This window comes from Tamandua tetradactyla, chromosome X (assembly GCF_023851605.1).
Source record: "Tamandua tetradactyla isolate mTamTet1 chromosome X, mTamTet1.pri, whole genome shotgun sequence".
In the NCBI taxonomy this organism is placed as follows: domain Eukaryota; kingdom Metazoa; phylum Chordata; class Mammalia; order Pilosa; family Myrmecophagidae; genus Tamandua; species Tamandua tetradactyla.
Genome location: NC_135353.1, coordinates 3,340,122 through 3,364,399, shown reverse-complemented (window position 1 = coordinate 3,364,399; position 24,278 = coordinate 3,340,122). Strand labels below are relative to the sequence as shown.

Sequence of the window (24,278 nt, the reverse complement as noted above, 5' to 3'; positions counted from 1 at the left end):
TCAGAAAGCCAAAAAAGGAATATCTATATAATCTTTCAGTAATCAAAATCACCCTTAAATCCTGATTTCTCAGTTATAATTCTCTCTCTCATTTGATAATTCTCTCTCAATCTTGAGGGATATCTGGGTGATAACTCTCCAAACTGCATCAAGGCTGAAAAGGGGCATTGTCATCATGATCAGGTTCATGTGTCTTTGCCAAGTGGTGGTCCCTGTTTGTCTAGTTGAGCAAGTGCTGGCCTGTCTGTTGCGATGAGGACATATCATAGACTTAAATCATGATCGTGTCAGCTGCATCCACAGCTGATTTAATTTGCAATCAGCCAAGGGGCGTGTCTTCTGCAATGAGTGATGCTTGATCTAATCACTGGAAGCCTTTTAAAGAGGATTCAGAAGAGACAGGCTCTTGCTGCTTTGGCCAGTAAGCCTCTCCTGTGGAGTTCATCCAGATCCTCCATCAGAATCATCAACTTCATAGCCTGCCCTGCGGATTCTGAACTCTGCATTCCCACGGTTACATGAGACGTTTTTATAAATTTTATATGTGCGAGTGTTTCCTGTTGATTCTGTTTCTCTAGAGAGCCCTAACTAATAACAGTCATTAAAAGGCAAAGGGATGAATGACAAAACTGGTTGTTGTTCTTTGAGAGTCCAATATTTCTAGGTTTCAGAGCTTATCTGCACTAGAATAATCTGGAGGTTGTAAGTTTCTGAAAAACAGACTTAATAAGTATAATCTTATAGACCCCAAGATATCTTTCAGGGTTTCCAAGAATACTACCATTGGTTAGGATTTGCCATACTGTGGCAATTTGCAATATCTGGCTGAAACTTGCATAAGAGTAACCTCCAGAATGACCTCTGGACTCGATTTGAAATCTCTTCACCATTGAAACTGTATTTCTTTTCCCTGTTTTTGTCAGCTAATACACAATGCCAGGGCCAGGTTCATCTTTGGAACTTATACCTCATGATGCCAGGGCCAGTAATGCCCTGTGATGCCAGGGTCAGTTATATCATGTGATGCAAGGGCCAGTTACGTTTCATGGTGCCAAGGCCAGGCTCACACCCCTATATATTATGTCCCACATAGGGGTGAAGCTCAGAGTTTGGCTTAGAGAGTGACCACTTTGAGCAACAGCAGAGATTTTTCTGGAGATGACTCTTAGGCAGTAATCATAAGTAGGTGCAGTTTGCTATTACAGAAATAAGTTTCATAAGGGCAAGCCTCAAGGTTGAGGCTTTAATTTATTAAATTGGGAGCCCCTCTTGCTTAAGAAAATGCCAAGAATTGACTAGGTGGGGAAGTTTAATCTGCTTTTCAAAGTCCCTCAAGGGACTATTTTTGCCAAAATACTCTTAAATTTATTATGGTATAACATTAACTTGTACAGAATATTAAGATTTTATTCCTTGTTCTAGGTTCTATCACAACTAAAGCTGAATTAGGTTGTTTAAATAAACTGAATGGGCAGATTAAATTAGATTGTTTGCTTCAGAACATTTAAATTTTAGACAAAATGAACATTTTTCTTTTTGTCTCAGGCAAAAGTTAACACTTTAGAATACAGGCAATGCTATTTTTTACCTTTTATAGTGATTTGGATGTCCCTAATGCTTGAACAGTATCAAGGGTTTCCCCAGTGGTAAAGTTTAATAGTTCCATGTTTTTTCTCCCATCCCTCAAAGGACTTTGCCAATACTTTTTTGATTACCTACTTAAAATACTCTGGTATGTATCTAGGCATTACATGTAGCTACTCTTAGGCTTATTTTTGCAATAGTTTGTGTTGGAAGGCTTATTTGAAATCCTGTTTAAGAGGGCAAACTGTTGTGCAGCAATTCCAATCAGAATCTCAGAAGTATACTGCTTCCAGGACCTACGGAAGAACCAGAGTGGCCAGATCTTGGCATAGAGCCCCCTGGTACACATATTGATTATAAACCATATCTCTGCCTCAGCAAGCCAGAGACCATGCACTTTACGGAAGAAGTAGAAATGCTAGCCAAGAGTCTTCACAATGGAAGGGTTCCATTGGTATTTGTGAAATCCGCAAGATGTAGTGAATGCAAGCCTGGCAGAAAATCCAGGCTAGCAATAGACACCTCCAAGCCACAGGATGGTGTAGGATCTTCAGCCAGAAAAGACAGAGAGGAGTGCATCTGGGACATCTGCAACAGGGAAAATCTTGGTTCAAGTTGATGAGAGGGCCTCCTGACTCTGTACTTCTCAAAACAGATGCTCCTCCAGATTCTTCATAAAGATCAACAAAATTGACACTCCATTATCATGACTGAGAAAAAGAGAAGGGAATCAAATTAACAAAATCAGGAATTAAAGGAGACATAATATCAATATTATAGAAATAAGAAAGATTATCAGGAATAATATAAACAATTGTATGCTGAAATATAAGATCCCTATGAAACTGGCAAATTCATAGAAAGACACAAACTACCAAAACTGATTCCAGAAGAAATAGAAAGTCTGAACAGATATAAAATGAGTAAAGAAATTGAATTAATAAACAAAAAGTTATCCAAAGAAAAGCACAGGACCAGATGCCCTCATTTGTGTATTCTCCCAAATTAAAAAACAATTAGCACCAATCCTTCACAAACTCTTACAAAATATAAGACAAAGGAACACTTTCCAAGTCATTCTATATGGCTAATACTAAGCTGATACCAAAACCAGAGAAATCACAGAACAGAAAACTACATACCAATATCCCTCTTGAACTTAAGTGCAAAAATCCTCAACAAAATGCTGTCAAACAGAATCCACTAACATGTAAAAAAGGATTATACACCATGACCAAGTGGGAATCATTCCAGAAATGTAGGGTTAATTCATCATATGAAAAATCAATCAATGTGATGCACTATATTAATAAAATAAAGGCATAGGACTTCCACCAAGAAGGCAGAATAGGAGAGGCTTTCACACCAGTCCCATACCATGAGAGATACAATAGAAAAATGACTGGGACAGTGGTCCCAGGGTGCAAGTAATTATAGAGGGTCTTCTACCTTACATAGGGAGGCTCTTGGAGAAGAACCGGAGAAATTGGGATGGAGAGAAAGGGGTGAATGTACTATCATGACTTCACTTACCCTTGCAGCTGGCTTGGAAAGATTTTCCCTTTGGCTCCATAGTTGGAAGTTCCTGTGGCAAACTTAGAAGGTAGTAGACATGCTTTTTCCTGTGCACAGACTCCACTTGGTCAAATATAGAGCTTACTCCTTGCCCTGTGACACACAACTGTGGGTGCCTGATTTTTTTTACAAAGACTCAGGCGGGCCTTCCCCAGGGAGGAGGGGGAGACATAGAGGGGTGCTGGTCCAACATCCAACAGCAAAAGAGACTTGTTTTTGTCCTGACACCACTCCCCTTCTACTACAGAGGCCCAGACACCACAGGTGCTTTGTGAATGAAGAGATGAGGCCAAGGAAGCCGGCCAAGATGAGCACCATGACTGGCCATTAGGTATTGCACCTGTGGTCAGGGACAGATGGGCCTCAGGGAATGAGGAGATTAAGAGTGCCATTTGCTGGGGAGAAACGGAAAGTGCAGCCTGACAAATTGCCTACCTGTTTAGCTTCAAATTAAACCACAGGTAGGCTGGGGAGAAGAAGGTATGTTGGAATTATCTGTCTGGGATTTGTGTTGTTTTAGCCACTGTCCTGTATTTGAAATTGTTTAAAAATAAAAATTTTTTAAAAAAACCAAAAATATATGAAGGGTTGCCCCTGCCACAGGATCAGGGAGAGCTAAAGCAGGCATGGCTGGCCTTGGACTGCTAAGGAGACCAGCAGGCTTGGGCGAGCAGCCTTGCCCCACAGGCATGAGTACCTACTCACTGCCTGGACATCCTGGACCCCACCTGGGGTCCAGGCTATGAGTATACCATAGATAGGAGGCATTTGGGGTTGCGGGCCTGAGACTTTGGGATGTAGTGCTGACTTGGTTTCGAGTGGTTTGGGGAAAGCATAGTAACCACAAAATGGAGGCCTTTTCTACCACGCACCTATGGTACTAAGGGCCTGGACAACAGACCTCAGTTCAGAGAGAGAGTGGCCAAAGATCAAATCACCAATTTAGTTGTTGGCAGCTTAACATCTTTATTGATTCTAGTAAAGTAGATCAGTGTGCTTTTGTTTTTCCTCAACTACTTTCCAACCCATTGAATATACTTTCTGATGTGTGTATCTCTTTGAGTAGTATTATTGCCTGCATACTTATCTACTGATATCAGTAAAAAGACTTAGAACAGAAACTTAGAAATCTAATTTACTATGTCTTATTTTGCATCATTATGTTATGTCTGTGTGTGAACCTGTATTTCCATGTTGTGGAAGAATGAGGCTACCAATGAGAAACACTCAGCAGGGCTCTTCAAGCTGTATGTTAGGATTGTGAAGCTGTGTTACAGATCATCTTTCAGTAGTCTAGTACATGATTTTCACTTTAATTATAAACCTAAATACCCTCTTGTAGGGGATACCTATAGCTCTTTTTGCTTTTTCTTTAAAGAGATGATGTTGTACGTAAACATTCCAACTCTTAAAGTTCAAGCACAAGAAATTTTCACTTCTGAAAGATAAACATTTTTATACGAGGTTATGGAACAAACAAAATCTTGCATTTTAAGGCAAATATTCTTTTATTTATTTTAAACCAAACACATAATTATTGTTCCCCATGCAACCAACTTTTGCTTATAATGACAATTTAATTTCACATTAAAAAACACAGATGGTCAGAAGACATCTTTGATTATGATGGTCTAATTATAATAATAAATTAAATAATTTATACAAGTAAGAAAAACACAGGCAGGGCTTTGCATGGGCTCATGATGATAATGTGCCCAAAACTAAAGAATATGACTAATGCACTGCCCCAGGGGCACCTGCCTCCTCTTTTCTGACTTTGTTGACCTTCCTGGACATTGTTAAGACTTTTGAACGTATCGTCTCTCCTTTGACTTGTTCCAGCTCACCCTGTCCCAAGTCCTGAACTATAGTCATGTTCTGGCCTTCGGTTGGGGCCTTGACGTGAACCATACTGCGGATGCTACTGGGCAGTTGGATGCTCCTGCACGTAGAGGACATGGTATGCAACATCAGACATGGCTCTCAATGATCCCTGTCTTTTGATATTTATGCCCTATGTTAGCCCATCTCTTTTTGAGGGTGGGCTGGAACCTAGTGATTTGTTTCTGTTAAATAGAATATGGTAAAAGATATGGGATGATACTCACATCATTTGATTACAAAAGACTGTGACTTTTATCTTGCTAACTCTCTGTCTCCCTCCCCTATCTTTCCTTCTCCTCTCTCTCATTGGTGCTGTTTCCTGCCCTCTGTCTTACTCAGTGCCATGTTATGAGACGCTCTATCAAGAGCCTCACATTGCAAGGAACCAAGCAATGCCTCCAGCCAACAAGTCTTGAGAAACTGTGACCTCAGTCCAATAACTTACAAGGAACTGAATTTTGACATCTATCATGTGAATGATGTTGGAAGAGTATCTTTCCACAGTCAAACCTTCAGATGAAACTGCTGCCTCAAATTACACCTTGATTGAAGCCTTGTTAGAAGCCATAAAGCAGAGAACCCATGAAAGCTATACCAGGACACCTCACTCATGGAAACTTGAGGTAAATAAGCACTTGTTGTTTTAAGCCACTAAGGCTTGGGGGCAATTTTTTATGTCACAATAGAGCAGATAACTGATACAGAGGATAAAGCATGCTAAATATGCTTCATCCCTTTCATCAGGACTTTGAAACCAGGTTTCCTTGCATTGGGGTGGGGCCAAGTGCCTGGCTCATAAAAACCTCTCAATCTGGTGAATTGTTTTCACAGTTCAAAACTCTCCCCTGGCTTCCCATTACCTTCAGGGTAAAATCCAAAGTAAGTCCTTGCTGTAGCCTACAAGACCCTTCATGATCCCTGTTACTCTGTGAACTCATCTTGTCTTACTCTCCCCCTCACTCTCTCTGTTCCAGCTACACTGCAATCTTTACTATTCATTGGTCCAAAGATGTTTCCATCCTCGGGGTTGCACCTTTTGCTTTCTCTGTTTGAAAAGCTCCTCCCCAAGACATCTGCATGACTCACTACCTCACTTCCTTCAAAAATCTTATTAAATAGCAACCCCTCAAAGAGGTCTTTCCCAATCACCACTAAAGTAGGCTTCCATCTAATTCTCAATCTCTATTCCCTTCTCTCATGATACGTCTTATAATTACCTGCAATTTATTCATGTACTTGTGTATTTGTTCTGATAGTCTCCTGCCTCTAGACAGTCAGTTCCATGAGGGCAAGGGCTATATTTTCAGTGCCTGTTACAGTACTTGTCACCTAGGGCTAAATCAGGGGATATTAATAGAGAAACTTAAACTACTTCTCAGAGACTTCTGTATTTTGGAGTAGAAAAAGAAGTTTCCGGGAGTTTGAGAGAAACATTTCAGAATGCAGGGAGCCTCAAGCCTGTCTTGGGTCTCCAGGGTTTCCCAGGAGGAAACCAGAGAGGAAGCATTAGTTCTCAACAGTTCTCTCACCTTAAGTGCAAAACTAGTTCCAAGAAAAGGCATTACAGAAGGTGGCTCAACAAGCTCATCTTCTTTTATGGCCAGAAAATTTACTCTTCACAGGGCTGCTTTTTCTAAGTGTTCTCTGTTTGCGTTTTGTTCTTTCATGCCCAATTATCATGCTTAATTTAACTACAAGATTTAATTAATTACCAAAATGCAAAAGTGCAAGATTTTATGTATAAATAATTAGTGACACAGGCAAACACTTGTTACTTTAGGGTGAACAGCCGGTAGCTAACTGTGCTTACAATTACCTAATTGTAAGTTTAGCAACTTCTGCATTTGTTTTATATTCAAAACATTCCATCTTTTATAATTTAGAAAAACATTCTGAATTCAAAAGAGTGCATATAAGTGAAAGGTTATAGTGTGATTTCGTAAAACATAGAGAATAATATGTGAATAAAATGAAATTAGAACACTAATTAATGTACCATTGAGACCAGATTAGATGTCATTTAAGACTGTGTTAATTAACAGATTCTATAATTTTGAAAAAATCCAGTGGGAAAAGAGATAAAAATATTTACAAAAAACGAAAAGACAAACCAAGTATTTAAAGTAAATGGCTACAGGGCGGGCCACAGTGGCTCAGCAGGCAAGGATACTTGCCTGCCATGCCAGAGGACCTGGGTTTGATTCCCGATGCCTGCCCATGTAAAAAAAAAAAAAAGAAAAAGAAATTAAAGTAAATGGCTACATGCCCAATGTTTTATATATCATGGAGGCCCAAATGAGGAAGGACCTGAGCACAGACAGATTAACAAACGGACTTAAGGAAAACAGTAAGTGAAGATTTGGAAGCACCAGGGATGCAATTTTGAAGGGAAATAAATCATCTTGTTTCTCTGTGTTGAAATCAAAATATTGGAGAACTCATTTTGCTAGAAAGCTAGTAATCATTTGAAATCAATATGGCTACATGTATAAGCCATTGACACAGTCATCTCCTTCCTGAACATAATTTGTAATGGAAAAAAAAAGTCTAGGCAGAAAGTTGCTCATTTTAGTTTTACATACCATATGAACATTTCCAAGAATGAATACAGCACAGTAAAATGAAAATTACGAAATAAATAGGGGAAATTTTGGAGGTTTTAACAAATAGAAAAAAATGAAAAGTCTCCCTTATCCAACTATCATGTTTGGGATATATTAAGAATTTAAAAGTTGATGTCATTTCTCATACTGGCATAAGAGGAACAAGAGTTATTGAACACCTGGGTGGAGGACAGTTACTTCAGAGCTGACAGAGATGCAGACATTCTGAGATGCTTGGAGGGCTGACAAAGAGAGCAGACAGCTAGACACAGGCATTTGAGGATGCACATCCCAGCAGATGTTGTCATGTGCCTTCTCGTGAGATGCTAAGCAAGTGAGAACCAAGAGTTATGCCCTGAAGGACCTAAGTGAAGGCCCACAGACACTTAGAGAGGAAACCACTGGTGTCAGAAGTTGGAAGCAATGTAATGGGAACAAGGACCAACAGACACCAGCCACATGCCTTCCCAAGATATTGGCCTTTCTTGAATCAAGGTATCTTTCCTTGGATGCCTTGGTTTGGACATTTTTATGGCCTTGGAACTGTGGGCTTGTTACTTAATAAATTCCCTTTAAAAAAGCCAACATACAGAGCCAGCCCATGCTCCCCAAAAAAGCCAACATTTTTTTTAAAAAAAAAAACAACAAACACAAAAAACAACAGAAAAAAGCCAACATATTTTTGTCAAATTTTGTTGTTATGATGATTTGCTGTTTATGGTCAATAAACTTTCTACTTAGCATTAATTCAACTACATCATTGCAAATATTTTCAATGAAATTGAACCAAATGTATTTATAAATATTTGGTTTTTAAGATTAGCATGCAGAGCATTCTTTTAATGACTGCTATATTTTACACATATCATATATTTGGGGCCCATCTTATCTGCCAAAGTCCAAACTTTTGAAAAACAAAAAATCAGATATGTATCAATTTCTAAAGTAATCACTATTTCCCCATCAATAAATTCATGTTCTTGCATTATTTACTGAATGTTTGTGAAACTGAACCCCTTTCTTCTCAACTAATTTATTCATAACTATACAGATTAATCTAATGGCTTTAATTTTGTTGGGGAAGTATGTTTAAAACCAAAATCTTCTCCCAACCTAAAATACCTCTCCTGAAAGGCAGAAGAGAAAGAAAAACAGTTTTATTTTGGAATAAGCATTAAACCAGAATGTGATGTATCTCAAGCAATCCTCCAAGAGGTTGTAAAGACAGAAAGAGAGCTCACATTTTAGTAAGGCTAAACAACTCATGCATAAAAACCATTGCATACATAGTCTCAAGATATTTAGGAATAGATTGTGTTTTGGTTTGCTAATGCTGCTGGAATGCAATATACCAGAAATAGATTGGCTTTTACAAAGGGTAATTATTAGCTTACAGATTTACACTTCTAAGGCCATGAAAGTACCCAAACTAAGGGATCCAAGGACACAAACCTTGAGTCTGAAGAAAAGGCTGATGTCATTCAGGATTTCTCTGTCAAGTGGGAAGGCACATGGCAATGTCTACTGTCCTTCTCTCTAGGCTTCTGTCTTCAAACAGCTCTGATTCCAGTGGCTTTCTCTCTAAGCTAAGTCTTCACTTAGCTTCTGTGGGGCAACTTTGTTTCATTTTTTAGCATCTCCAAATGTCTGTCACCTGGTTCCATCTCTGCTCCCTGTGGGCTTTGACTCTTTCTCCATGAGCTTTTAAGGACTCCACTACACTAGTGAAGACCCACCTTGAATGGGCAAAGGTCACATCTCCATGGAAACAATCTAATCCAAAAGTCTCACCCTAAACAATAGGTCTGCACCTGCATGATTGGATTAGGATTAAAGAACATGGTGTTGACCTTATGGGTAGAGGAGTGAAACTGGTTGATATTCTTGGAGAGACTGGTACACCTGAGTTTTAGGGCTTATCTGGCATAGGATTCATCTGGAGGCTTTAAGTTTTTGAAAAAATTAACTTAATAGTTGAAACTTTTATAGAGTTTTAGATAGGGCTCAGGGTATTCTTTAGGGTATATTGGAATATTGTTGATTTGAGCTTGGCATATTATGTCAATTTGTACTATCTGGTTGAAGCTTGCATATGAATAACCTCCAGATTGACCTTTTAACTCTATTTGAAGTCTCTTAACCGCTGAAACTGTGTTTTGCTTCATTTCTTTTCCTCCTTGTGGTCAAGAAGGGATTTGAATTCCAGGATGTCAGGGCCAGGTTCATCCCTGGGAGTCATTCCCATGTTGCCAGGGAGATTTTTATCCCTGGGAGTCATGTCCCACATAGGAAAGAGGGTAGTGAGTTTATTTGCAGAATTTGGCTTAGAGAGAGAGAGGCCACATCTGAGCAACAAAAAAAGTTTCTTTGGGGGTGACTCTTAAGCATAATTATAGTTAGGCATAACTTTTGTCATTACAACAATAAGTTTCATAAAGGCAAGCTTCAAGATTGAGGGCTTGGCTTATTAAATTGGGAGTCACTAATGCTTGAGAGACTATCAGGAATTTCACAGGAGGAGAAGTTTAATAGTTCTATGTTTTTCTCTAGTCCCTCAAGGGACTTTGCAAATATTTTTTTATTTGTGGCATAAAATACTCCGTAGTATTTCCAGGTGTTACATTAAACTATACAGAATAAGAAGATGTCATTCCCTACTCTAGACTTCATGTATTTAGGATGTTTAAATAACCTGACCAGACAGGTTAAGTTAGATAATGTGCTACAGAAAATTTTATTTTTGGACAAAATAACATCTCTTCCCTTGGTCTCTCACATAAGTTGAAGATTTAAAATATAGACAATATCATTCTTTACCCTGTTTTTTGATTTACCTTGGTCCCAACCAGATCCATTTTATTCATATTTCTAATTGAAGTCTGATCTCTTTGCCAGCTTCTTTAACAGTTTAAGACGCTGTGTTTTATTACTCCAGGCCAGCACACCTGATCCTGTGCACAGTCTGTATTTGAGGGTTCCAGGGAAAAGCTCCATGCTGCACTAGGACTGCCTTCTACTACACAATATATATCTACTTTTTATACATATGTAGCCAATACTTCATATGCCCTTTATATGTATGTCCTATATATGTATAAATCCAGAAATAAGAATTGCTGCTCTAGTAGCTGCCATTAACTTTACTTATGCAGACTTAATTCTAGACAAAAAAGAAGCTTCCAAAATTTCCTAAGTCACCACAGCACATGATGGTATTGAAGTGCAAAATAAGAATAGTTGCAGTGTTAGCAACTGCAGGGGTTAATGAAACAATAGATTTATCCACTTCTTTAAGACCCTGTACAAATTTACATAGAGACTGGCCATTTTTTAAAGTTAGATTTACCTTCCTTCTTTTACTGGAAGTATTACAGGGAGAATGCTTCTTTATTATCCCTTGTTTTTCCAATTCTTTTATAGAATTTTTATCGAGCTCTTGACAAATTCTATTGTTGAACACATGGCCATGGCTTCTTTTGGTAAACTGTTTCTATGGGTTCTACATCTCAAATTAAATGAGTATCATTATTCTCTAGGGCCCAAAAGGATTCAGAGGTTCAATTCTATTCAAAGTGCTTTTGCAGAATGCTGTGAGTGTGCTACTCTTTGCCATATCGCTTTTCTTTCAGAAAGCACATAATAACAGAATCAGATGCCCTTTTCCGTGAGATCTCCACAGACACACCCTCTGGGATACAGAAGATGGTAGCCTTAAATTGCACCACAGGTCTCTTCCCATTGGGCTTATAGAAGAATTAGGAGGAAATAAGAAAACGTGTTCCTTAATCAGAGGGTCTATCGGTATGGGGGACAGTGAAGCAAAAGCAACAAGTAGGAAAAGGAACAGCACTGACCTGAAATATTAACATCCTGTGTTGATTTATCATCAGATGTAAAGTGAAAAGTTCTCAAGAAAATTGCAGAATAAGAAATACCAGCATCATAAATAACTCCAGTATCACCATGTCCCACCTCCAAGATTCCCCATAGCTGTTACTTTTACTCCTTAGCTTTCTGAATTTACTTGATTTCCTTTGTTCCTGTAGTTTCTGTATCCTCTGGAGTTGCTTTCTACATTCCTGCTTCAAATGCTTTTCTTACAATGATAGCACACAATCTTCTCTTTTTCGTTTGCCCGCTTTGTAGCAAAGTTAGTCAAGGCAGGGATTGTTCCCTTTAGTAAAGAGTTCAAATAGAGCAGTTTTTAAATTCTTCTTTGTCTTTCTTTAGATTGTCCTAAAAGCGAGTAGTTTCTGATAAGATTCGAATATTAGCTGGTCCTTGCCATCCTGCCATTTTTTCCAAAGCTAACTTAGGTTAGGATAGTCAAAGAACTAAGACAAAGTTTGTTAGGACTAGAGCATGTTTTTTGATCTGCCCTTAGGTCCATGTCAGTGAACTTTGAGAGAGCCTCAACAAACTGTTGATAGAAGTCAATGGAGGGACTCACTTATCTTCTGGATACAAGACTAGCATTTCTCTCAGCTCGTATTTAGCAGAAAGGCTTTAATATGGTCCTCAGTAAGCCTTCATGCTGCACTAGGACTGCCTTCTACTACACAATATATATCTACTTTTTATACATATGTAGCCAATACTTCATATGCCCTTTATATGTATGTCCTATATATGTATAAATCCAGAAATGGATGGACCTCTGGAGCTCTCAGTTTTTTCCATAGTCGGGGTGCGGACTCGTTGGCTTTTCTTGATCATGGTACCCCTTTATGAAGCAAGTCATCCTCTGTCCCCAGTGAGCTTGCTCCAAATAAGCAAAGCCTGCTGAATGTAGAATTCCCTGCAGGAACCAGTGCACATCTCCTTTCATGGGGCAGCAAACTACAGACCACTTCTGTAAACTACTGTGGATCTTCCCAGGGTACAGTAAAAGAAGCCTTTAGAGGAACAATACCAGCTGGTGAGAAAAGCACATGTATTTCTAATGCTACATTTTCCTGGGTAACTTCTTAATGGCATTGGCTTTGCTGGCTACCAGAATAAGAAGGGCTGGTTTTCCTTGCACTGAGATAGAAAAAGAGCAGTATTATATGACACTTCGGTCTCCTTTCCTGGTTTGGTATTTATATACCTAACACCAAGTGACTACTGCAGCTACTCTCCATCCTATTGCCCTCATATGGGGACACAGACTTTTATCCAAGTTGACAGTTATTCCCTGATCATGTTTCTTTATCATGCCTGCTTTACTAGCTGTGTGGTGTGTGGATGATAAGGGACTCTTGGAGGTGGGATCCTGGCTAGGGCATGAAGCAAACTCAGGGCTAGAGCACAAGGTACACAAACGCATGTCCTCAAACAGAGCACTGATTCATTCATTACTGGCTCAAGAAGTTGTGCTTTCATCTTCCTTTGCAAGGAAATCCACTGACAAGGGAAAACACCCATCTAAAAGAGCATCACCTCTTTTTCCCCAGGAGTCAGCTTGAGGCGGGGCAGCCAGCACAGATGGCAAAAAGAGGCAAGGGAAACAGAAGGAGCAGGGAGAGCAGAAAAAGGAAAGGAGGAAGTTCTTGCAAAAAAGAAAGTGGCTTTAATTCTCACATTTCCTACTCCATTTTCCTCAATCTTTCCTTCTGACCTATCAAAGTCTTTCTTTCTTTTTTTTTTTTTTTGCTGCTATACTCTTAGAATGATGTTCATCCCATAAATACCAATAATTCATTTGCTTGGGATGAGGCTTGTCTAAGAACCCCAACAAATATATTCCTATCCAAATCAAAAGAATCTTCCTCAGATAACTGCAAGTTTGGATTCTCATATTCTCACTCCAAATATAAAAGAAAAGGGAGTACACCAAGGAGCAGAAGAAGAGAGAGGAGAGGATGAGACAGAAGAAAGAGAGCTGGCTATAGGCAGGCAACTGCAGTATAAGAAGAGGGTAGATTTATTATAAAAATCAGTCCACTTCGTTGTTGCTTCAGTTTGTGAAATTGTTCATTATCTTTGGCCAGAGAATCTTTTAATGAAGCAATTTTTGATACAGAACTTCATTTGGAAGCCTCCACATACCACTGCCCATTGGTCCTGAGTTTCTTTCTTTTCTAAGCCACCTCTCCAAACGGACAATTTTCCAAAGCCAATTATTCCCAGAAGTGGCCACTGAAGGCCCAAATAATTCTTGGTGAGGCTAAGCCATTTGGAAAGATGGCTGCAAGAATTAGGATTAGAATGCAATTTAGGCTTAGATGACCCCGTGTGAGCTGGCAAGTGTCGGTTGAACTATAATTCTTGCACACCTCATGTGTCAGGTTCCCAATGTAATGGTGGGCCACCTCCAAATGGAGATCCAACAATCTGTGCCACCTGGTAGGTGGGAAACCAGATGGAACACCCTCTGGATCAAAGCACAGCTCTGGACAAAAATCAAAATGGAAGAAGAACCTTATCTGGTTTTATTGGTGGCTCTCAGCAAAGTAGGTCAAAAAGTGAAAACCAGACCAGTAAACACAGTAATCTGACCATTCTGTGAGGCTTCTGGGGCCTATGCCTATGTTCGTATTCTTATGGTGAACTACATGTTTAGCTAGCACAGCAAAATAGTAACACAAAAGACAGCAAAAGGTAAGAAAAGGAATAGCCTGATTCCACCAAGGATGCCAAACAAATGGGAACCAAAATAAAACCTAAATACCAAAATGGATAAATAGCTGTGGAACTCAAAGAAAACAGTGGGGTTCAGGCACAGTTCTGACTTACAAGCCATGAGCAGCAAGGCAAAGGGGCCTCTGTGGGTACCACACCAAGTTGAAGTCTGGGCTCTGTGGAGATAGGCAATGCAGACTGGATCTCACTGGGGCCTCCAAAGATAACTGCATCAGTGAAAGATTTTGGAGCACTGGATGAAGAGTCAGTCTCATCAGTGGATCCTCAATCACTCATATGGGGTAGGGTAGCTTTTGCAGTAAGTAGTTTTCAGGAATACAAAAGGTGGGGGCAGGGCTCAGGTAAAAATGTACCATTGTCAAGAGAGAGACCTACAGGCAACATTCCTATCTTCCCATATTTTTCAACCAATGATGATTTTGATGAGATGTTAGAGAGGGCCCATACTACCATGCATGTTCAATATTAAAATCTTGAATTTGGAGAAGGTGGTTTCTCTGGCTAGTATTCCAAAAAAGTGGAGTTGGAAAGGAAAATTTTTATAATTCAGCCCCATTCAGTAACTACTGGACAATCCTGACCTTGTTGCCAAACTTTGGGGGAAATATACTTAGAAACAAAATATTATCTCAACCCAGAAAACCTCTCAACAAATGTAGAAAAGAAATAAAAAACAGTTTTATTATTGAATTGGCATTAAACCAAAACGTGATGCACGACAGGCAGTCTGCAGAGATTGCAAAGACAGAGAGCTTACTCTTTTTATGTGGCTAAGGGAATATAACCATTACACACACGTTCCAAAGATATTTCCCAAGTAGGTTGACTTTTGGAACCAGGAGCCCACTGGAAGTTATGCTAATATCTTTCCAGGAAACTGGGAAATAGGTGTGATACTTTCCTTGTTTACATTTCAAAATGACAAAGAATTTAGCATTATAGGTTTTCTAAAATAAATACTAAGAGATGGGAAGGAGGAGGAAGTCCCTTTCCTTATGTTCTACAGGGAAAATAAAGCTTTTAAAACATTTTTATTCGTTTTTGCCTTTTCATATTTAACAGATATTTCATCAGAGAAATATATAGTTATTCACAGTAGAGTTGCTGCTTTACGAATGTTGGTGTTTATGCTGGAGGAGTTGTATTTAGACATTAATAAAATAAAACACATCCATCTTTAATTGCCTCTTTTCTATCTTCCAGTTTCTAGTCAGAAAAAATAATTTTTAAATAGGAGGAAGCATCATTTTTCCAGATGCTTGATATAATTGTGTCTACTGCTCAGTTTCTTATAACTCCCACTCAGGTTACCTCCTGGAATGAACCCTCCTACTGGTTTTGTCCAGCACTGATTATTATGCTCTTCTTCAATTATCCTTATCATCAGTTCTTTATCATATATCTTTTTGTATTGAGATACCTAGTCGTGATTACTTCTAAGTAATAACTTCTAAGGCTTACTTCTCCAACCAGATAGGTGGTCATTTTACAAGAAATGGGGGCCATGCCTGCAATTTCTGTGCTTTCTCAGTGTTGGACATGTCAGGAGAGAGTACAAGTAAATGGACTGATTGCTTGTTAATGTAGCAAGCAGGTCCCTTGCAGCAGGTGGGTCCCTCACCCCTCCTTGAACATTTAAACTAGCTCCTCTTTAAAAATTCCCCAAATTCCTCTGAAGAGTCAGAACTACATGTAAACAGGCTGCTTGCCCTGAGAATGGGTAAAACTGCACATGGGCAAGATAAGACAAATTCCTGTAAAGAAACCCCTCCCCTAACCACTCCTCCACTTCTGTATACCCAGCTTTGCACCCTTCCCGATTTAAACCAGCCAATTGTTTCCTTCCAACCCACCAGTGACCATATTAAGCATACCTTGTATTTAACGTGTCATCCTGTCTGTAAAAAGTGATGTTAACCTTTTGTTTGGGGCTCAAACTTTCAGAGGTTACACATCTGAGCCTTATAGCCATGGTTGAATACAATCTTACTCCTTGAAACTTCAGAGCCTAGGCCCCAGTTTGTCCTGTTTCTGTGTAATGTTCCTGTAGGCTGGCAGCCTTGTCCCTCGTTTTGTGCAGCATTTCTGGGGGCTTGTCCAGGATCGACAGACTAGTGATATTTTCATTTCCCTCCCCCGCTGCAGGGGCGTCGCCTGGACCAGAGACCTGATGGAATCCAGTGCCAGCAACAGGGCTTTTCCCCGTCTTTCAGATTCCTGACCTCCCCCGCCAGGGCACTCATCACTGCTGGAGTGGCAACAGATCTGGGACAGTTTCTGGAATCAGATCCCTGGGAGCACCGCCCATCTAACTGGTAAGCACACAGGTGCGTCATTTTCAGCCCATTTGTAAAAGGCCAGGGGAGCCTGAGTGGAAGGGGAGCCTGATCACCTCCCAAAGACTCTCCATGTACTGGTCTCCAGTTGGAGGACCAGAGGAAATGGAAGTCTTCAGGTCCGGTTTCGGGAAGGGTGCTGTGGGAGGGGTGTTGGAGTGTGTGCGTGTAATTGTTGTGAGTGAAAGGAAGTCCTGTGCCATAGGAGCTGTGCACCAGGCCATGATTGAATTCAGACCATGCGGTTCCTGTGACCTGGCTAAGGGCCAGGCTAGACCGAATGAAATGATAGTTTGTTCAAAACCCTTTGTTGTTTGTCTATAAGCCCGATCTCTAATCGCTGGCACCACCAATATGGGAGGGGAAGTCAATAGAACACCATTGTGGTGCATGATGTCTAACTTTTCGAAAGCTTTTATTGATGACTGGGGAGTCAAGCTGACCCCTGGCCAACTTAGGAAACTGTGTGGATTAAAGTGGACCACTTTTAAGGAGGATAAAAAGAAATTCTGTTGTATTACGGATTATCATTACTCTGTCTTTTAAATGAAAAATTTCACATTTCAGAGTAAGAGGAGAACAACTGTGTAGGGGTTTTAAAATTTATCTCATTAACAGAGTCTGTTCTGTACAACTGATGTTGCCATTGCATGACCTTGGTAAGAAACAGCTGAAATGTGTGTTCTAGCTGGGAGAACTGGCTATTCTCCTGGAAGGAGATGTACTTTCATAAAAATATCTAGGTCCCAGGAAGCGCCTCTTGGTCCCTAGCCAATTCCCAGAGGACCAAACTGGGCCCTGTCACATAAGCTAATTGGAATTTGGCCACTATTATGTGAAGATATCATAAAAAGAGAGAAAAAACCTGCATGCAAGCAGTTAGAGGAAAAAAAGGAGAAACTTAGGAAGAGAAGAAGGGAGAGAAAAATCTTATGAGAGAGGGAGAGCACCTCATCAGAATCTTATGCTCTGCTATGTATTTCAACTAAGGAGACTGTACATGCTGTCCCCAAGATTGCTGTGGATTTTTACTAATGAGAGTTTAAAATACGGCTTCTGAAACTCTCCAGCACTTCTCTTCAGGTGTTGGTACCATCTTATCTGATGATGTAACTATGCTTTAGTTTTGAAGACTTTTTAAATTACTATCTTTTAATTATTTTCTTTAATTACTTTCCTAGTAAAATTTGTTTTTATATCACTGAAGTTTGTGTTGTCCATGAATCTGAACCTATAAATTAAATGGCCACAGATATCACGTTGCCTTTCATGCAACAAAATTGGTGCTGTGAGCAGGATTTGCATTTCAGAAAAGTTTCATAATGGTAAAGGTCAGTAAGACAAGGTTTAGAAAATTTGTGCAGAAAATATGGACTGTGTTCTTCTGAATATTGTAATGTTTTATTAGAACCATTCTTGATAAATTTGAAGTTGCCCGTTTCTTGTCCTTTTTGCATGCAGAATGTTTTGGATTTGAATGTTTTGTCTGCTAGGTTGGTACTTTCTAATGCTATAAGACATTTGGGAATTTTTAAGTCAGTAACCCCTCTTCAAAATTTACTTGAAATAGATTAACTGTGAGCCATAAGCCTTGGACATAGATTAGGAGATAATGTCATTTTTTAAAAAGTCCTCTAATCTCAAAGTAAAGAACCAAAAAATCCCAGGATGGGATGATTTACCTTACTCCTCACTTCCAAAGGAATGGGCAGAATGCACAGGGCCCTGGGAAGATTGGAAGAATGGAATTAAACAGGGAAAGCCTATTCATGTTGTTCTGTGTCTAGAAAACACTCCATTAGAAAAAAGGGTAAGAAATGATTGAAGTGTGTAGAAGAGGATGGGCTTTGTTAATGGAATATAGAGAAAATGTGTGAACAGAAAGATCATGCAAGCTCTGAAAAAAATGAATTATGAAAAGGAATTGGCAGAATTATAGGAAAAACTGTCCATGCTGCAGAATCAAAATTTTGTTTTGGAAAATCAAATTTGTAATTATCAGTAATTATCAGTCAGTAGCTGAGAGGGCTGCAGTCCATGTGGCCCAGTATAAATATAAAAGAAACAAGGTAAACAAAGGGAAAGTACATATGGTACGAGCCACTGCCACTGCTAATTGGGACCCTGAGAAGTGGGATGGTGATGTGTGGGATGAGGCAGATGATGAAAAAAAATACGAATATTTTAGATGAGAAAGTTTTTCAGAAAAAAAAGGTAAATATCCTCCAAAAATAGGAGCTGGCCCAATACAAAGGCAAAAAGAAGAGAAACAGGGTGTGGTAGTTAGGTTCAGGTGTCAACTTGGCCAGGTGAAGGTGTCTAGATCTATTGCTGCAGACATGAGCCAATGGCGTGTGAACTTCATCTGTTGCTAAATTAGAACACAGGGCAATCAGGTTAATTTTAAAACCACTATAAAAGAACAAGAAATAACTAACATTCTTAGGCATTTTACTCAGAAAACTGGTGAGCCATTAATTGCCTGGATGGTCAGAATTGCTGATGCAGGGGCTGGAAGAACAGTGCATGCTGATTGCATGAAACTTGTAGGAATTAACACCAATCCCTTTATACAGACTGCTTTTCAGGAGTTTAGTTGGCAGACTGGAAAAAGTTCTAACTTTCTGGCATTGGCTGCACAAGGGTGTAATAAGCAATGCCCTGCTGACACTATGTGGCAACGAAATAATTGACCCTGGTACACTTTGTGAGATGCTATGCAGAGATTAAAAAAGGAAGTTATAAAGTCAGCAATTGTATTGGGAAAGGCTGACACATACCATCTCCTCCCTATCAATGCTTCACAGAGAAATGCAGTCATTAAGGCAGCACCTCCAGCATATAAACACTTAATAATGACCCTATTATTAGGAGAAACAGACAATCCACTTAACAGTGTCTTAAACAAAATGGCAGAGCAGGGAGAAATGGGGGATTGGCATAAGGGGAAAGGAAAGGCCAAAAAATATAACAGGAAATGGTTCCCCAATACCAGTAACGGGATTTTCTGCAGAGATTTGTTCGGAGCCCTGCTGGAAGCTGGGGTCAACTGAAAAAATATTGATGTCTGGTCAAATAATGTGATAAAACAAATGTATAAAGAAAGTATAAACTAAGTTATAATCATAAAGTGAAACCCCTCTGGTTTTATGTTTCATATTTTTAAATTGGGGAACCTTTTTAATATTGAGAAACTCCTTGCTTATAAATTTTATCCTTACAGTTTTTTTGAAAAGTCTTAATATGTGCCATTAATTCTTATTTAAAAATTGTGTATTGATGCTTCAACTATGCATTGACTAAAGCATGTTAAGTATTTAACATTATTCTGACAAATTTGATTTTGTTGGTAATTGTACGTGGTGAAATGTTTGTTTTGAAGTAATTACTTAAGTATAAAGAATATAAAGGATGTGTTTTTACTAAAAGGGAAAAAAAAGTAGTTTTGTCCTGAGACAAAGTAAACGGCTGTTACAAAATGAGGAAAATGTAAGACAAAACCTGCACAAATATAGTAAGTTGCTGAAGGTTTGTGGAAAAAAAGAAATTATGGTTAAAGTTAGGAAGAATTTTAGGTGAACTAAAAGGGAAGGTGTTGAAAGCAGTACCCAAACTCTTTAGCATCTACCCTCCCTTTCATGTGGTTGAGCCAGGGGATATGGTGTGGGTAAAAGACAAGAAAGGAAAAAAAAAAAAAGGAAAACAAAGGCTCCTTCCAGCCTCAATGGAGAGGTCCTTACTGTGTTGTTTTAGTAACCCCAACAGCTGTTAGAGTCCCGGAAATCATCCAGTGAATTCACCACTCTCGGGTCAAGAGGGCCACGGTAGACGACCCCTGGGAGTGCATTTCTGGTCCTGAACACCTGACACGCAACATTCTCCAGAAGCCACTGCACCCTTCTCCATTGCAGCCAAGATCAGCTGACCAGCCCATGACTGAGGCCGAAATGACCATCGTTTCCCTGGTCTAGCTCACTGGAAGCAGTTAGTCAATGCATGGCTGAAGCCTGAGGAGACCTTCGAGCCCTGCCTCAGTTGCCCCAGAATCTGACTGATCTACGCACATCTGAAGATTGAGGAATAGATGCATGGACATCCCGGCCTGCCGGGTCTGTGGACTAACTGTCTTTTCTTGCTCTTTGAGTTTTTCTTTCATTTAGCAGTTTTAGCCCTCCTGGAAATAGGTCACCTGAAATTCTTCCCGAAAATGAACTTTACTCTAATTTGGTGGGATCCCTCTTAACGAGGTAACTTCCCCCTTCCTACGCACTGCCCAGAGTGTGTGTCTCTATTCCTTCCCTGAGGTTAATTGAACGTTCATGTGGTGGCACTCCCCATAGCCAGCACCATGTGCCTCACTTCTCTGTTTCTGCTCAGCATGGCCACAAGCCCTTCCAAGGGGAATGATGCATGCCAGGCATACCTCTAGACCACGTATGTTGGGAAAAAGGTGTAAACTATAACCAGTATTCATGCCAGAGCAGTTCTCAGACCTGCATTATTCTGTATGCACCCTGAAGGAAGGTCATCCAGTATGCTACCTCGCCAGGTTCAGTAGTGCTGTTTTCACTACTGTAAGGTGGCAAGGCTATTGCCATAACCCGTAGAAAGGGAAACTGTTTCCAAGTCCACCTGACCTTCAACACATGTACACTTTTATCCCCCCCCCCACCAAATCTGACACCTTTCCCGGTGTGGTCCTCCTGGTAGTGCAATGTATATGAGATCAAGAGGGAGCTCTTGGTTGTGCTGAGGTGGAGGCCTCCTGGGAGCTGGTGCCATGCAGTTTATCTTTTGCCCAAAGCTATGAGCTGGGCCCTTACTGGAGGAAAAAAACCTGGGTTTCCCAAAACATGTGACCAGAGCTAGGGCCTCACCAGCAGGTAAGGAAATCCCAAGGCAGGTGCTGGGCATGGATGCCAACGGGCATAGGTTGTTGAGGAAACAGATCAGACCCTCTCAGAAGGTGTTGCCCCTCCCTCACTTGCACACCTCACATCACCCTGCTTTGCTCTGGAGAATGGCTGGTTAGTTAAAGATGGGTAAGATTCATTCCTCAGGGAAGGAACAACCTAAGACAGGCACAGTTGCAAAAGGGCTATCAGGAGAAAACTTGGGTCCAACAAAGGTGGGGCAAAGACTCTCACCACCCCCAACTTTGCAAGGGCCTAAACCTTGCATGGCTACCTTGTTTCCCATGCCCAGCTCAAATCAGGACATACCAACATCTGCAGGAAAAAAGGGCAAAATATAGGTGATGCTATAACCCCTTCTTCTAAGTCAGGGTAAGCATCAAAGGGGGGAAATGTAGCAAGTGGGCCCCTTGCAGTAGGTGGGCCCCTCACCCCTCCTTGCATATTTAAACTACCTCCTCTTTAAAAATTCCCCAAATTCCTCTGAGCAGTCAGAACTACATGTAAACAGGATGCTTGCCCTAAGAATGGGTAAAACTGCACGTGGGCAAGATAAGACAAATTCCTGTAAAGAAACACCTCCCCTAACCACTCATTCACTTCTGTAAACCCAGCTTCGTGCTCTTCCCGATTTAAATCGTTCCTTTCCACCACCACCAGTTACCATACTAAGCATTCCTTGTCTTTAACGTGTGATCCTGTCTATAAAAACTGATGTTAACCTTTTTTCAGTGCTCAGACTTTCAGAGGCTACTCGGCTGAACCCTATGGTCATGGATGAATAAAATCCTACTTCCTGAAACTTCAGAGCCTCTGCCCCGATTTGTTCTGTTTCTGCATAACGTTCCTGGAGGCTTGCGGCCTTGTCCCTGGTTTCGTGCAACAATAATGTGGCACTGTTATCTGCAAATAAACTGGCAGCAGTTGATACACATATGAACTCCCTAAAATTCTAGAAAAGCTATAATCAGTCATTTAAAAAGGCAATCAAATTTCAGTAATCTTAGTGAAGGCTTAAAGTTGTTCTAAAACATTCAAAAGTTGAGCGTAGCAGGATGCAAGGGCAGTTCAGTGGTAGAATTCTCGCCTGCCATACAGGACACCCGGGTTCAATTCCTGGCCCATGCACTTCCTCCATACCAAAAAACAAAACAAAAACCTGGCAAACAAAAGAAAGAAAAAGCAAGCAAACAAAAATTCAACAAATGGTGCTGCAATAATAGGATACACAGAAAAAGAATGAAATGTGACCCCACTATATAAGCATACACACAAAAAAAAGAAAGTTGAGTGTAGAGAATATTTTTTAAAAACTGGCATTTCCTTTGTTTCCATGTTAACGAGCAACAAAAATGAAGTTAGTACAACAATCACCAGGAGTCTGTACCAAGGAAGAGATGGGAATGATGCGTAAACAGGATGGTATGCCCCCAGAAATGGATGGTTCCAAGTTTAACTTAGGACGGGGTATTCCTTCGTTAGGTTCACGTATGTCCTTTCTCTTCTTCCCCACTTCAAATTCATTCACACCCGATAATTAGCAAAGGTCAACTTGATAGCTCCAGAATATGAAACCTCAGTCTCTCTTGGCCCTATTTATCATAAATTCATAAATTCTCAATATCTAAATTAGGAATTTGTAATGTGCCACTGTGAGGAAAACTCAGTGGATCACACCAAGCCAAAAAAATCTCCTGGAGAGCTTGGTTCTGTTTCTCACCTAAAGGAAAATGATCAGGTCCCACCTAATATCAGCCCCAGAGAAAGTCTTCAAGAACCGAGAAGAAAGATTTACAGATTCTTAAAAGTGTCTTCTGTTTATACTTTAATTTTGAAGACTTAACAATTCCTCTAAATTCTGCTCAGCGCCTTAACCAGAGTGTTTCCATGTTGAAAGCATTAACTGGTGTGGCTTCTGGCTGTGAAATACAAACAAGTTTCACAGCAAGACCAACCCTGTCTGGCACACAAGCAGTTAGCTTCTTGGCATTGAGGGGTCAAGAAAAAACAGTTAATGAACTCACTAATACTCACTGCTTGGTGAAAGATATGCCGACTCCCCAGTGCCAAAGAGAGTTTATTAAGAGTGGAAGCTCTCCATCATGCTGTTTATTACTTCTGGACCCACCATGAATAAACCTTGTAACCATTACCAAAGAGAGAACATTCAATTGTAGGAGGCATCTCAAAAGCTAGATTTGCCCAAGGCACGCAAACAAAAAAACAGTGCCTTAAATACAATGCCTTACCAGATCATGTACAAGATTCAAATCTAGGGGTGCCTGAATTCCTAAAACCTCTTGGCTTTACATTCAATTGGATACAATCAGCTCCATCTTATAGGACACTGGATTTCCTCCTACGCATATCTGAATGCACTATTTATGTCCACACAATATTTGAAAATGGGTTCAAGTGTAATATTTGACTAAGAGACTGGATGAGGTTCAGCAGCAGGCACAAGAGCAAATAATGCTTCCCTTTGAATGTTTTCAAATAATTTACTTTCTTAGTGATGTGTAAAACAAGCTTTAATTGAGATTGGCCTCTTGTTAATGCTGCATACTGGTTTGTTATTGAATATCCACATATCTCTTTTCAACTAGAAATTATTCCTTTATTTGAACTAGTCTTGACTATTATCAGTGGTGAAATCTGAAGGGCTAATTCCAGTGGATATTTCAAACCAGCTCTGCTGAGAGCTCTGCATGGAGCCTCTACCAAGAGCCCTGCTTAGGATCAGGAAGAAGAGGCTAGAC

The 24,278-nt window shown here is 40.1% G+C and overlaps 1 protein-coding gene across 2 annotated transcripts in view; it reads left to right on the top strand.

Annotated features, from left to right (window-relative positions):
- The window catches only part of LOC143671486 (melanoma-associated antigen 10-like), a 143,979-nt gene that overhangs the window by 1,417 nt on the left and 118,284 nt on the right, over positions 1 to 24,278 (top strand). The window contains exons 2-4 of one of the 2 annotated variants that reach the window (XM_077146661.1): positions 5,002 to 5,119; positions 5,383 to 5,666; positions 16,416 to 16,585. In XM_077146661.1, coding sequence (XP_077002776.1) covers positions 5,520 to 5,666; positions 16,416 to 16,585 — 317 coding nt within the window. In that variant the 5' untranslated portion in view covers positions 5,002 to 5,119; positions 5,383 to 5,519. Of the gene's footprint in view, positions 1 to 5,001; positions 5,120 to 5,382; positions 5,667 to 16,116; positions 16,586 to 24,278 lie in introns of those variants that run through there. The other variant, XR_013169572.1, reaches the window with a different exon arrangement.